The 13,536-nt window shown below is 44.2% G+C and overlaps 1 protein-coding gene across 2 annotated transcripts in view; it reads left to right on the top strand.

Annotated features, from left to right (window-relative positions):
• Window positions 1–13,536, top strand: part of DNAJC11 (DnaJ heat shock protein family (Hsp40) member C11) — a 64,774-nt gene that overhangs the window by 16,830 nt on the left and 34,408 nt on the right. For both annotated transcript variants that reach the window (XM_078330240.1, XM_002750234.5), the window contains exons 2-4: window positions 481–610; window positions 3,619–3,692; window positions 12,332–12,433. In XM_078330240.1, coding sequence (XP_078186366.1) covers window positions 481–610; window positions 3,619–3,692; window positions 12,332–12,433 — 306 coding nt within the window. The remainder of the gene's footprint in view (window positions 1–480; window positions 611–3,618; window positions 3,693–12,331; window positions 12,434–13,536) is intronic.

Raw genomic sequence — 13,536 nt, 5'->3', positions numbered from 1 at the left:
TTGCATTAGAGGTGCGTGTGGGCCTTACAAGTTTGTCTTTGAATTTCAAGGATTCATACTCATTTCGTCATTAAATTCATGTCATTTCTGTCTAATGGTATATAGCTTTTCTTTTCCTGAACCTATTTTGTTGAGAGTGCCTTGGCATGATTTACTTCAAATAAGTTAGAGAGTTAGTGGGTCTCTGTGACATTTTTGTTTCCCCTCAGAGCACACTGAGCCATTCCAGAGACAGAAACGTGCATTCATCTGATAGCAGCACTTCCCAGCAAAACCCCGTCACTATTGATGTGCATTATTGATCACTTTATTAGCTGGCAAAAAGAAGCCCTGTTGAGGTCAACCTAACTTCATTACATCCTGTATGTCGAGAGCAGACGTGGGGACGTGGCCGACGGGTTCCCATTTCAAGGCTGATTTTGATAATGATAATGTGTAAGTAGCATTGATTGTTCTCTAATTGAATTTTTTTTTCTTTAGGCCTCTTCTGAAGAGCTGAAAGCTGCCTACCGGAGGCTGTGTATGCTGTACCATCCAGACAAGCACAGAGACCCAGAGCTCAAGTCACAGGCAGAACAGTTGTTTAACCTTGTCCACCAGGCTTATGAAGGTCAGTGGTAGGCTGGACTTTGTAGAAACATCCTGGTAACAGATATTCGATTTTTAGGAGGCGTGATTTGTAGAGGATAGAAACAGAGAGTCCTTAGAGGTATATAAAAGAGGTGGTTAGTTTAGTACTTTTCACTGACAGCGTCCTTTGAAAGAGTAGTATTTTGCTTTGGAAATCAATACGTGTCCAGTAAGTAGAAAATGAGAGACTGGGTGAAGTAATAGACAGAGTCTCAATTGCAAGGGAGTACTCAAGTTTTAAATCGTTCACCAGTTTTCTTCTAAAGGGAACTCTTATAGGTAAAAGGCTGATTGTTACAGGGAAGGTTTCTTTGTTCTCTTTTTTGTTAGAAGATACAAGGACATTTTTTCATCTAAAAGTGATTTTATTGGTTCTGAAGCATTCCGTTTTCAGTTCTAATAAAAGAAAGAAAATGATGTTAAGAAGGCTTATAGGAAATAGAATCAAGTGATTCACATTTTTATACTTATGTATGTCAAAAAGAACATTCTGTGATATATTGGTTTATAAAATATTAAAGTCACTATTGGATACAGAGCTTCTGTTTGGGGTGGCAAAAAGTTCTGGAAATAGAGAGTGATGATGGTTATACAACAGTGTAAATGTACTTAATGCTATTGAATTATATACTTTAAAATGGTTACAATGGTAAATTTATATGTATATTTTACCACCATTTAAAAAATTTAAATTAAAGTTAAATTACTCTTGTATACATCAAGTACACTAAGTTATTTGTTCCAGAACCATTTGGTGATTTGCTCCTTAGACCAAAAATTAGATAATGTGTTTCTTTGTAAAATCATAAAGACATCTCACTGTATACATAACAGCTTGTAGTATATTTTACTTTATAGTTTTACCAAAAAGTTAGATTTTAATGGCCAGTGAGAATCCGGCTTCAGTGTGTGATAAATGTGTGCAGTCGGTGTAGTATCATTACCAAATTTAACTCTATTCAGATCATTTGCATGGCGGTTGTGAAAAATAGCCTGTTCTTTTTATTGTATTATGTTCTCTAAATGGGTGCATTCATTTTACTGTTGTCTAAATTAGCCACATAGTTTGCTTGTATTATGTTGGGGACTTGGGGAAGAGTTAACAGAAAAACCCTACCAGTGCTGGTGAAAGTGCCACAACAGCAGACCCTGCCTCATGATTGGCCTACAGGGAGGAAAATAGTGAATGAATAATTCCTTTTTTTTCTTTTGAGACAGAGTCTCACTCTGTTGCCCAGGCTGGAGTACAGTGGCTCCATCTTGGCTCACTGAAACCTCTGCTCCCTGAGTTGGAGCAATTCTCCTGGCTCAGCCCCTCAAGTAGCTGGGATTACAGATATACGCCACAATGCGCAGCTAATTTTTGTGTTTTTAGTAGAGATGGAGTTTCACCATGTTAGCCAGGCTGGTCTTGAACTCCTGACCTCAGGTGATCCACCATCTTGGCCTCCCTGAGTGCTGGGATTACAGGTGTGAGCCACCTTGCTGACCAAGTAATTCCTTATTAAATGCTAGAGAGGAACACAAGTTTGGCTCCTGTGTTTTCCAGGAGATGGCATTTCTTCCTTTCCCATTAGATTTGACTATACATACGATCATTTATGTGGTTTTTAAATTAGCCCTAAAAATACATGGGAACTCTCAGGGGAGAAGAGGCCTGAAGATCTTGGCAAAAATTGGTGAAGTAGAGGGGAGAGATAATGACCATTGACCTTGCTGACATTTGAGTTCGGCCAGGATATCATTGAGCAGCTCTCACCCTTAACCGAGAAATCCTTTCTGATGTAGTTTGGGTGATGTGGCCAACAACATAGTAAGAGGTGTCTTTTAAAATTATTTACAAATAGACAGGTAAACAAAATAAACATAGACTGTCTTTGGAGTTAATAAAACTCTATAGAGTAAATAATAAATCAGCTTTTTCTAGTATCTGAGCCTGTTTCTACCCTTATATCAAGCTTCTTTAGAAACTGGAACCCACTCTTTCAAGTCAGTGTTCTTTTATATGCTGTAGCAGAAATTTACCAAATTTTTTTTTTTTTTTGAGACGGAGTTTCGCTCTTGTGACCCAGGCTGGAGTGCAATGGTGCGATCTCGGCTCACCACAACCTCCGCCTCCTGGGTTCAGGCAATTCTCCTGCCTCAGCCTCCCGAGTAGCTGGGATTACAGGCATGCGCCACCATGCACAGCTAATTTTTTGTATTTTTAGTAGAGACGGGGTCCCACCATGTTGACCAAGATGGTCTCGATCTCTTGACCTCATGATCCACCCGCCTCGGCCTCCCAAAGTGCTGGGATTACAGGCGTGAGCCACCGCACCCGGCCATTTACCAAATTATTTTAAAAACAACTTTGGCATCCTTTCTCAATGCAGGAGCCAGTGCAGCTTCCTACACATTGCACCTTGTACACCTTGTTACCTGTACCTTACAATCAAGAGTAACTTGGACACTGGGAAAATCTGACTTTTCTCATTTGTAGCCACCTTTAGACAACCCTACATTAGCCAGGTGCAATGGTTCATGCATGTAATCCCAGCACTTTGCAAGGCAAAGGCAAGAGAATCATTTGACGCCAGGAATTCAAGATCAGCCTGGGCAACATAGGAAGAGCCCATCTCTACAAAAAATAAATTAGCTGGGCATGGTGGCACACACCTGTAAGCCCAGCTTCTTGGGAAGCTGAAGTGGAAGAATTGCTTAAGCTCAGGAACTCAAGGGTGCAGTGAGCTGTGATCATACAACTGCACTCCAGCCAGGACAGTAGAGAAAGACCCTGTCAGTCAGTAAATCAATAAACAAACAAATCCTAGGCCAAATCGAAAAAGCAGTTAGGAGGAAAGATGCATAGGAAATGAACGGGTAGTAGGAAGATTGTGATCCGATGGGGGGAACGGGAGATGAGCTTACCTAATGATGTCAGTGTTCTCAGAAAGGACTGAGGGCGAATTTTGTATTTTATAAACGTATTTGATTTTTAATTTGCAGTGCTTAGTGACCCCCAAACCAGGGCCATCTATGATATATATGGGAAGAGAGGACTGGAAATGGAAGGATGGGAGGTAAGAGAAACTGTGCGTCTGGTGTCCCAGAAAAGTCATTAAACAGATACAAAACATCTCCCCAAAACCCTGCAATCTGTCATAATGTCTTTGAGAATATTTGAAGACATTAGAGCCCCCTACCTTGCCTTTTATTTTAGTTTTAGAGGTTGAGTTCTGGATTTGGCTTTGCCACTTTGTCACTCTGAACTTGGGCCAGCCACTCCTCTAACTTGTCCTTCGTTTCCTAACCTGTCAAGTAAAATGGAAGAGGGATGGACTGGGCCAGTAATTTTTAACCCAGGTGTGGGGTGGGAGCAGGCGAAGCAGGGGTTGATGGGAGATGATTTCTTCAAGGGTGCACCTCTGTCTGCACTTCCACTCCCTCCACCCTCCACAGCTCTGCGCCTCTCTCTCCACCTCAGTTCTCAATAATTGCGGGAGGAAATGTTTCAGATGGGAGTATGTTATGCATGTGAACAAAATGGAAGCAGAGAAAAGTTGAGAACTGCCAGGTTACATTGCCTATGAGGACCCTTTCAATTCTCATGTATTATACTGTAATGATAGAGCTCTGTCAAATGTGATGAGTGAAACAAAATACATAGCAAATGTGTAGCCCTTGGCAGCCATGCTGTGGGAAAACAGTCACTAAAATTCAGACAATGTGTTTTCTTTCACACTGCCACAGACTAGCAGGAGAGCCTTGGGCAAGTCATTGGGCTGCTGATGCTTCCATGTTACTTTCTGAAAAATGAATATTAAAATTAGTCGTGAAACTGTAAATTGCTACAGGAATATAGGGGTATCATTAAAGAAACTTGGGCTCACACCTATAATCCTGACGCTTTGGGGAGCCAAACTGGGAGGATTACATGAGGCCAGGAGTTTGAGACCAGCCTGAGAAACGCAGCAAAACCCTGTTTCTATAAAACATTTTTTTTTTAATGAGGCAGGCTTGGTGGCACACACTTGTATTCCCAGCTACTCAGGAAGCTGAGATGGGAGAATCACTTGAGCACAGGAGGTTGGGGGCTGCAGTGAGCTATGATCACACCACTGCACTCCATCCAACAAGGGCCACAGAGCAAGACCTTGTCTCACAACAAAAAAGAAACTTGGTTCTGATGCCCAAGAAATTTTGCTAGACTGTTAATAACATTGAATTGTCTCTCACCGAGTTATATTTTCAGCATCATGTAAGATTTCCCTTGAAGTTCCTTCAATGTTTGATCTCAAGCATGTGTGCCTGTCTCTTCCAGTTCTAGCATCAAAACCTTGTAAAGGCCTTTAGATGAGGAGTGGATGAGAAGGAAGAGAGGATCCTATTTCCTTTCCCACCCTTCCACTACTGCTTCATATTGGTTGCTATGGGCATATTCCACTAAGAGCCTTTAGTGTGTGTGTGTGTGTGCGCGCGCGCGCGCACACGTGTGTTGGGTGTATGCATTCTGTATGTGTGCATGCATGCGTGTTGAGAGAATGCATGTGCTGTGTATGTGTGTGTTGAGTGTATGCACTCTGTATGTGTGCATGCATGCGTGTTGAGAAAATGCATGTGCTGTGTATGTGTGTGTTGAGTGTATGCACTCTGTGTGCATGCATGCGTGTTGAGAAACTGCATGTGCTGTGTGTGTGTGTGCGCGCACGCGTGTGTTGGGTGTATGCACTCTGTATGTGTGCATGCATGCGTGTTGAGAAAATGCATGTGCTGTGTATGTGTGTGTTGAGTGTATGCACTCTGTATGTGTGCATGCATGCGTGTTGAGAAACTGCATGTGCTGTGTGTGTGTGTGCGCGCACGTGTGTGTTGGGTGTATGCACTCTGTATGTGTGCATGCATGCGTGTTGAGAAAATGCATGTGCTGTGTATGTGTGTGTTGAGTGTATGCACTCTGTATGTGTGCATGCATGCGTGTTGAGAAAATGCATGTGCTGTGTGTGTGTGTGCGCGCACGCGTGTGTTGGGTGTATGCACTCTGTATGTGTGCATGCATGCGTGTTGAGAGAATGCATGTGCTGTGTATGTGTGTGTTGAGTGTATGCACTCTGTATGTGTGCATGCATGCGTGTTGAGAAAATGCATGTGCTGTGTGTGTGTGCGCGCACGCGTGTGTTGGGTGTATGCACTCTGTATGTGTGCATGCATGCGTGTTGAGAGAATGCATGTGCTGTGTATGTGTGTGTTGAGTGTATGCACTCTGTATGTGTGCATGCATGCGTGTTGAGAAAATGCATGTGCTGTGTGTGTGTGCGCGCACGCGTGTGTTGGGTGTATGCACTCTGTATGTGTGCATGCATGCGTGTTGAGAGAATGCATGTGCTGTGTGTGTGTGTGCGCGCGCACGCGTGTGTTGGGTGTATGCACTCTGTATGTGTGCATGCATGCGTGTTGAGAGAATGCATGTGCTGTGTATGTGTGTGTGTGTGTGGTGAGAGCACACGCTATATCACTCAGGCTGCAATGCATTGGTCGGGCACACACCACCATGCCTAGCTTTTTATTTTTATTTTTTAAGAGATGGGGTCTTGCTGTGTTGCCCAGGCTGGTCTCAAACTGCTAGCCTCAAGCTACCCTCCCACCTTAGCATCCCAAAGTGCTGGGATTACAGGTGTGAACCACCATGCCTAGCCTGTTGCCATTTTTTGATTGTCTCACACAGTGAATTATAGTTGCCAACATTTAAACCCTGGGAGGTTCTGTGTGATAATCCAGTCTTCTGTCTTTTCTTGAAACATCTGAAGATCTGGTAACACTGGATCTGAGGAGCCCTTGCCCTTCAGACAGGGCTGGGCTGTCCAGTCCCTACCACTCTCCTTTGTGTTCCCTCTGGCTCTTGTCATCTGCATGTCCTCCTGGCTCCAGTGGGCAGTTGGTATTTGGCCTCTGGCTTGATGGAAATAGCAGTGCTTCCTGTTCCTTAAAGCTTCTTTGTTTTTTTAGATGTGGGTTGACTACAGTTTTTCAAGGCAGCAGCTGTGGTCACTGAAAAGCGGTGGGACTCCGTTACATATTCCTTCCTCAAAGCCTTGGATTTTAGCCCCAGCAGCAGCATCCCAATCTGTGGAGCAGTGGGGTCAAGATCATGTAATATGGTCAAGATCATGAAAAACTAGTAAAGGTTTAGAACTGTCACGGAGCAGAGAAGACTAAGGACACCTGATGCAACGTGGAATCTTGGATTGAATCCTGGAACAGAAAAAGGGTGTTTGTAGAAAAACTAGTGAAATCTGAACCCTAGGTTTAATTAGTAGAAATGTACTAATGTTGGTTTTTGAGATTTGGCAGATATTCCATGGTTACATAAGATGCTAACATTGGGGGAAGCTGGGTGTAGGCTATTCTAGAACTTTCTGTACTCTATTTGTAGCATTTCTAAAGTTCTAAATAACTTTCTAAAATTATTCCAGAATAAAGTTTACTAGCTAGACCCAGATGACACTTTTTTTTCTTTTTTTTTTTTTTTTTTTTTTCTGAGATGGAGTTTTGTTCTTGTTGTCCAGGCTGGAGTGCAAGGATGCGATCTCGGCTCGCCGCAACCTCCGCCTACCAGGTTCAAGTGATTCTCCTGCCTCAGCCTCCCGAGTAGCTGGCATTACAGGCATGTGCCACCATGCCTGGCTAATTTTGTTTTTTTAGTAGAGGTTCTCCATGTTGGTCAGGATGGTCTCGAACTCCTGACCTCAGGTGATCTGCCCACCTCAGCCTCCCAAAGTGCTGGAATTACAGGCGTGAGGCACTGCACCCAGCCCAGGTGACACTTTTTGAATGTTGTCACTTAACCGTCTTCATTTTATAGCAGGGAAACTGAAGCTTAGAGAGGTGAAGTGACTTGCATGAGGTCTCCCAGGAAGTTTGGGATCCTGTCTGTCCTTCCATTATGCCACCTAGCTTTTGGAGAGCTCCTCATTTCCTTTCATCAATAAAGTCAGTCTTCTTGGTGGTGGTTTTTTTGTTTTAGAGATGGGGTCTCACTATGTTGCCCAGGTTAATCTCGAACTCCTGGGCTCAGTCGGTTTTCTTTATTTTCTTTTTTGAGAAAGATGAGATAGAGTTTTGCTTTTTTGCCCAGGCTGGAGTGAAGTGATGTGATCTCAGTTCACTGCAACCTCCACCTCCCGGGTTCAAACAGTTCTCCTGCCTCCGCCTCCTGAGTAGCAGGGATTACAGGCGCCCGTCATCACGCCCAGCTACATTTTGTATTTTTAGTAGAGATGGGCTTTCCCCATGTTGGCCAGGCTGGTCTCTAACAGCTGACCGCAAGCGATCCACTCGCCTTGGCCTCCCAAAGTGTTAGGATTACAGGCATGAGCCACCGCACCTGGCCGCTCAGTGTTCTGATTAGCATAGGGATAGTGGTCTAGTGAGCAGTAGTTACAAGGTCCACAAGCTGCATACGTTACACTCTGTCCGTGAGAAACATTGAATGTGTCTGGTAGTTATCAACTGTGATGCAGCTTCAGATGCTGTGTTCCCAGATGCCTCTGCTCTAAGAGTTGCTGATAAGAAGAGTAGCTTATATCTAGCGTAGTCCTGTTCCCCTCTCCAGATCATGTATTCTGTTGAAAGGAAGATATAAATAATCAAGGCTGGCAGAGGCCTATGGGAGCTGAGAATGAAATGCCCTGCCCTACTAAGGGTCTTCACTGCTCCAGAAAGGCCAGCCATTTTGGTTTTGCTGTTAGCGCTGATTATGTACCAACTATTTGCAAAAATTGTGTAAGATAATGACTAAAAATGGAAGGACCTGCCACCTTTGGATTATTTGCCTAACATCCCAGAATGTAGCAGAGAGAAAGTAATTTTCAGCTATTAGTTCAGTCTGCAAGGATTAAACAGCTAAAATTCCTGAAAATGGATCTTTTCCTGCTGCAGCCTTTGTGAAGCCTCACATTCTCCAGTTTGTTTGTTTGTTTGTTTGTTTGTTTGTTTTTCCTGCAGGGTTTGAGTCCAGGGTTTTAATTCCCAACATCTTACAAATCTGTTTCTGAAAAAAATAGTAGTACGTGGGCATATTCATGGATCTGCTTATGTCACTGGTTAAAGTTATGGCGAGTCAAACTTTCATGAAATCTACATTTTTTTTTTTAAACTAATATCCTGTTGAATAGAACACTCAATTATAAAATTTCTATCTAGGCAAGGTGTGATGGCTCATGCCTGTAATCCCAGCACTTTGGGAGGTCGAGGCAGGTGGATCACTTGAGGTCAACCGTTCAGGACCAGCCTGGCCAACATGGTGAAACCCCGTCTCTACTAAAGATACAAAAATTAGCTGGACTTAGTGGCACAAACCTGTAGTTCCAGCTACTTGGGAGGCTAAGGCAGAAGAATTGCTTGAGCCCAGTAGGCAGAAGTTACAGTGAACCGAGGTTGCATCACTGTACTCCAGCCTGGGCAACAAAGCGAGACTCCATCTCAGAAAAAGTAAAAAATTGAAATAAAATAAAATCTCTTTATCCAGATTGGAATGGCCTGCATCATCTGGGCTATGTGGAAGGACTATCTCCATTCAGACATAGCCTCACACTTAGACCTTCTTGTCCTTGGTGATGGGTCACTTCAGTCACCGTCTGCTGGGTCCAGAGAAACTGGCTCCACAGTCAGGTCCACTGAATTGGGCTGTAAAGTCATGAGTAATTTTTTAAGTTTTTTTGTTTGTTTGTTTGAGACAGAGGCTTGCTTTGTCACCCAGACTGGAGTGCAATGGTGCGATCTTGGCTCACTGCAACTTCGACCTCCTGGGTTCAAAACAATTCTCCTGCCTTAGCCTCCTGAGTAGGAGCTGGGATTACAGACACACGCCACCATGCCCAGCTAATTTTTGTATTTTTGGTAGAGACTGGGTTTCACCATGTTGGTCAGGCTGGTCTCGAACTCCTGACCTTGGAATTCGCCCACTGCACCTTCCCAAAGTGCTGGGATTACAGGAGTGAGCCACCCCGCCCAGCCTTAATTTTTTAAGTACTTTAAAGCATTTTTTCTGGATCTTCAAACTTACATGGAATAGTTGATTACCTACATTTCCCTGAAGCTCTTTTTTTTATTTTCTTTTGATGAAGGCAGGGGCTGACATGAAATTGAGAAGATAATGGAAACTTTGGAAAAACTACCTTGCTTTTGTCTACATCAAGACCGGTGGTATTGCAAAGTGAGGGTGCAGTAGATTGGTGACGCACCCTCGAGGATTTTACACCTGGCCAGCAGGAACACATCTTGTTCATGAAATAGAACCCAGAATGGCCTGGCAAGGTCACAGAGCAATCACTGTCATGCCACTTAGGACCTTTAGTTTGTTCTTGGATGAATTAACCGTCTTTTTATTTTAAACCTTCCTTAAAAAGAAACACTTCTCCCTTTTTTTTTTTTTAGCAATTATTAATTCATTCTGGGTTGTTACAGAAGAAAACATTGTTTTCACTATTTTTATTGTTTACCTCCTGAAAGGAGTGGACAGATTCCTAGGATTTTCTGGATACGTTTTTGTATTTATTTTTCTATTTATTGAAAAATAAAGTCAGGTTGCACAAAGCCTGTAATATCTCATTTATATTGAATGTGTGTGTGTGTATACACACATGCTCACATACATAGGTACATACACGTGAATAGAGAAGCTTTAGGAAGAGATGTAAAAAAAACTGAGTGTTAGCCTGTGAGGAGAGGGAATATGGGTAACGGAAATCGCATACTTTTTCATTTTCTATCCTTTTTTTTTTATTTTTTGCCGTAAGTTTGTATTTTTTTAAATAATTTTTTGAAACTTGAAATTTCCCAGGAAACTTCTTCTCACGTCACACCTTTGTAGATACTCTGTGAGCTGCATCTCAAGACTTCCCTGTATTTCTCCCACTGATAGGCGAACTCTGCTTTCATATACCTCTGCCTCCTCCTGCAATCCATCTGACAGCTTTGGTCCTGACAGAAAGAGAGTGACCACTTTTTCTCGTTCCCATGCTGTGTTTCTTGCTGGTGCATACAATTTTGCACCATAAACAGGACGCTTAGAAATTGTGCAGGGCAGTTGCCTCTTTCACAGATGGAAGCCTGCGGCGCTGCAGTGTCTTCCTCCTCGTGTTTCTTTCCACTTCTCTGAAATCTCCACTAGATTGTCTTCCTTTTGAAGAAGGGCTGAACTGGAATTGGAATGCCTTATTTTCTTTCTCTCTCTCTCTCTCTCTTTTTTTCTTCCTCTCTATCTCTCTCTCTTTCGTACTCTCTTTCTCTCTCTCTCTCTCTCTGTCTCTCTTTCTTTCTTTCTCTCCCCTCCCCTCCCCTCCCCTCCCATCCTTCTGAGTTTCTAGCTCTTGCTGCCAGGCTAGAGTGCAATGCTGCAATCTTGGCTCATTGCAACCTCCACCTCCCACATTCAAGTGATTCTCCTGCCACAGCCTCCCATGTAGCTGGGATTACAGGCATGCCCAACCACACCGACTAATGTTTTGTATTTTTAGTAGAGATGGGTTTCACCATGTTGGCCAAACTGGTCTCAAACTCCTGACCTCAGGTGATCCACCCGCCTCAGCCTCCCAAAGTGCTGGGATTACAGGTGTGAGCCACCATGCCCTGCCTGGAATGCCATATTTTCTCAGATTCAACGTCACCGTGTGTCCCCGAGCGTCCCTGAGTTCAATGAGGTCTGCTCTTTTGTACCTGAGTATTATTACACCAGCCTATAACTGACAGCCCACATTCTAAGGTTCATATACTGTTGTAAGAAGAGTTCCATGATTCTAAAAACACTGAGACCTGCTGGACATGGTGGCTCATGCATGCAATCCCAGTCCTTTGGAGGCTGATGTGGGAGGATCCTTTGAGGCCAAGAGGTTGAGGCCAACTTGGGCAACATAAAACCCCATCTCTACAACAACAAAATAGAAACACCCAGACCTGACAGCTTGGGATGTTTGGTCCAAGAAGCTCAAAAGGAGTCTCTAGTGATTGTCCCAGACCACTAGGAAAAGCCAGCTTGCCTTCGTCCTGATATTTAATATTTGTTATCTGAGATTCATTAGGAAATTTACACTATGAAATTTAAGGTGACATTTTCCTTGGAAGATTTTTGCTGCCTCAAAGATACGTTGCTACAATAAAGAATGTTAGGCTGGGTGCGGTGGCTCAAGCCTGTAATCCCAGCACTTTGGGAGGCCGAGGCGGGTGGATCACGAAGTTAAGAGATCGAGACCATCCTGGTCAACATGGTGAAACCCCGTCTCTATTACAAATACAAAAAATTAGCTGGGCAAGGTGGCGCGTGCCTGTAATCCCAGCTACTCGGGAGGCTGAGGCAGGAGAATTGCCTGAACCCAGGAGGCGGAGGTTACGGTGAGCCGAGATCATGCCACTGCACTCCAGCCTGGGTAACGAGCGAAACTCCGTCTCAAAAAAAAAAAGAATGTTGAAGAATGTTTAACTCTGGAGAGCTGAGGAAAAACTCATTTCAACCTTGGGAAGGGCCAGGAGGGCAGCAGAGCTCTCCCTCGCCCAGGCCTGAGCCATCAGATGGTGGAAGTCACGGTTTGGGGTACTTCCTGGGGAAAGAGCATGGCCAGACCCCAGGCAGCATGCACACACCAGAATCAGTGACTGCAGCACTTTGTGTACATTTCCCGCACCTCCCGGGTCCTCAGCTGTCTTCCCGTCTTGATTCTGTGCATAGGTTGTGGAAAGGAGGAGAACCCCAGCTGAAATTCGAGAGGAGTTTGAGCGACTGCAGAGAGAGAGGGAAGAGAGGAGACTGCAGCAGCGAACCAATCCCAAGGTAAGCCAGGGGCCAGGTTTCCTCATAGGACACCTCATGAAAAGGCTTCATAATCAGAAGCCAGGTCTGAAATAATGAGGTGCTGGTGGCTTGTTAAAGTAAAATCATACAAAGTTGGTGGGACAAAATTTTGCTTGTATTATGTAAAAGTGGTAATCTTGATGGAAATCACCTCCCTGGCAGCCATCAGACACTCTGCTGCTGATCTCCAGGAGGTAAATGTTTTATACCATGTGGAGGGAAGACAAAGCCAGTCTCCTGCTTTTTCTGGAAATCAGGGAGGTTTGCCAAACACATACACAGGCTAGTTGTCTAAAGCTGTTTCCTCCGACTATGCTGACCAAGTCCTTGACAGTGGAAATCAGAGGACAGCCACGTAACCACCTAAGAAGGTGGTTCTTCATAGAGGCAGCAGAAGTCCTTGCTTACCCATCAAGATGTGGAGCGCTAAATGATGCAGAGGGCTCGGGGCATGTCCACATTGCCCTGAGCAGAGGGCCCTGCTCACATCACCCCATGGCATTGGTGCCATGACCACCGGTCACTGGGCTGTTTGAACAGCAGAGTCATCCCAGATCCCTGATGGAGTTTAAGTCCTTTAACTGAGTGACACTACTGAGTCAGTTACCTTTCAGTCCTAAGCATGCTGTCTTTTTCCTTCAGTGTGCTGGGGAGATTGTTTTGCATGTGTGCCCCAGCTCTGTGGAAAATAGGATAGCTTGGTCACTGTGAGATGCCAGTTGTACTGAACAGCTAATTAAACGGCACGGTATATTGTTCAGCTCTGTTTAAAAACAGGGTTCAGTGGCCAGACCCTATCAGTGTGGCCAGGAGAGCCTGGCAGACAGCCTGTATGAATCATGATAAGGAGCTAGGAGCCCCTGGTCTTCTATCAACCTCTTCTTCCATGATCTGTCAACTCAGCAGTGTTGTTGGAAGGAGAGCAGAAGCCATACAAAGTAATAAGAAGCATTATTATTTTCTTTAAACCTTGTAAAGAAAAAGAGCAGACCGGGTATGGCGGCTCACGCCTATAATCCCAGAACTTTGGGAGGCGGAGGTGGGCAGATCACCAGAGGTTGGGAGTTCGAGAACAGCCTGAG

Source organism: Callithrix jacchus, chromosome 7 (genome assembly GCF_049354715.1).
Source record: "Callithrix jacchus isolate 240 chromosome 7, calJac240_pri, whole genome shotgun sequence".
Lineage (NCBI taxonomy): Eukaryota > Metazoa > Chordata > Mammalia > Primates > Cebidae > Callithrix > Callithrix jacchus.
Note: the sequence above shows the minus strand (reverse complement) of the source record. Positions and strands in the feature narration are given on the sequence as shown.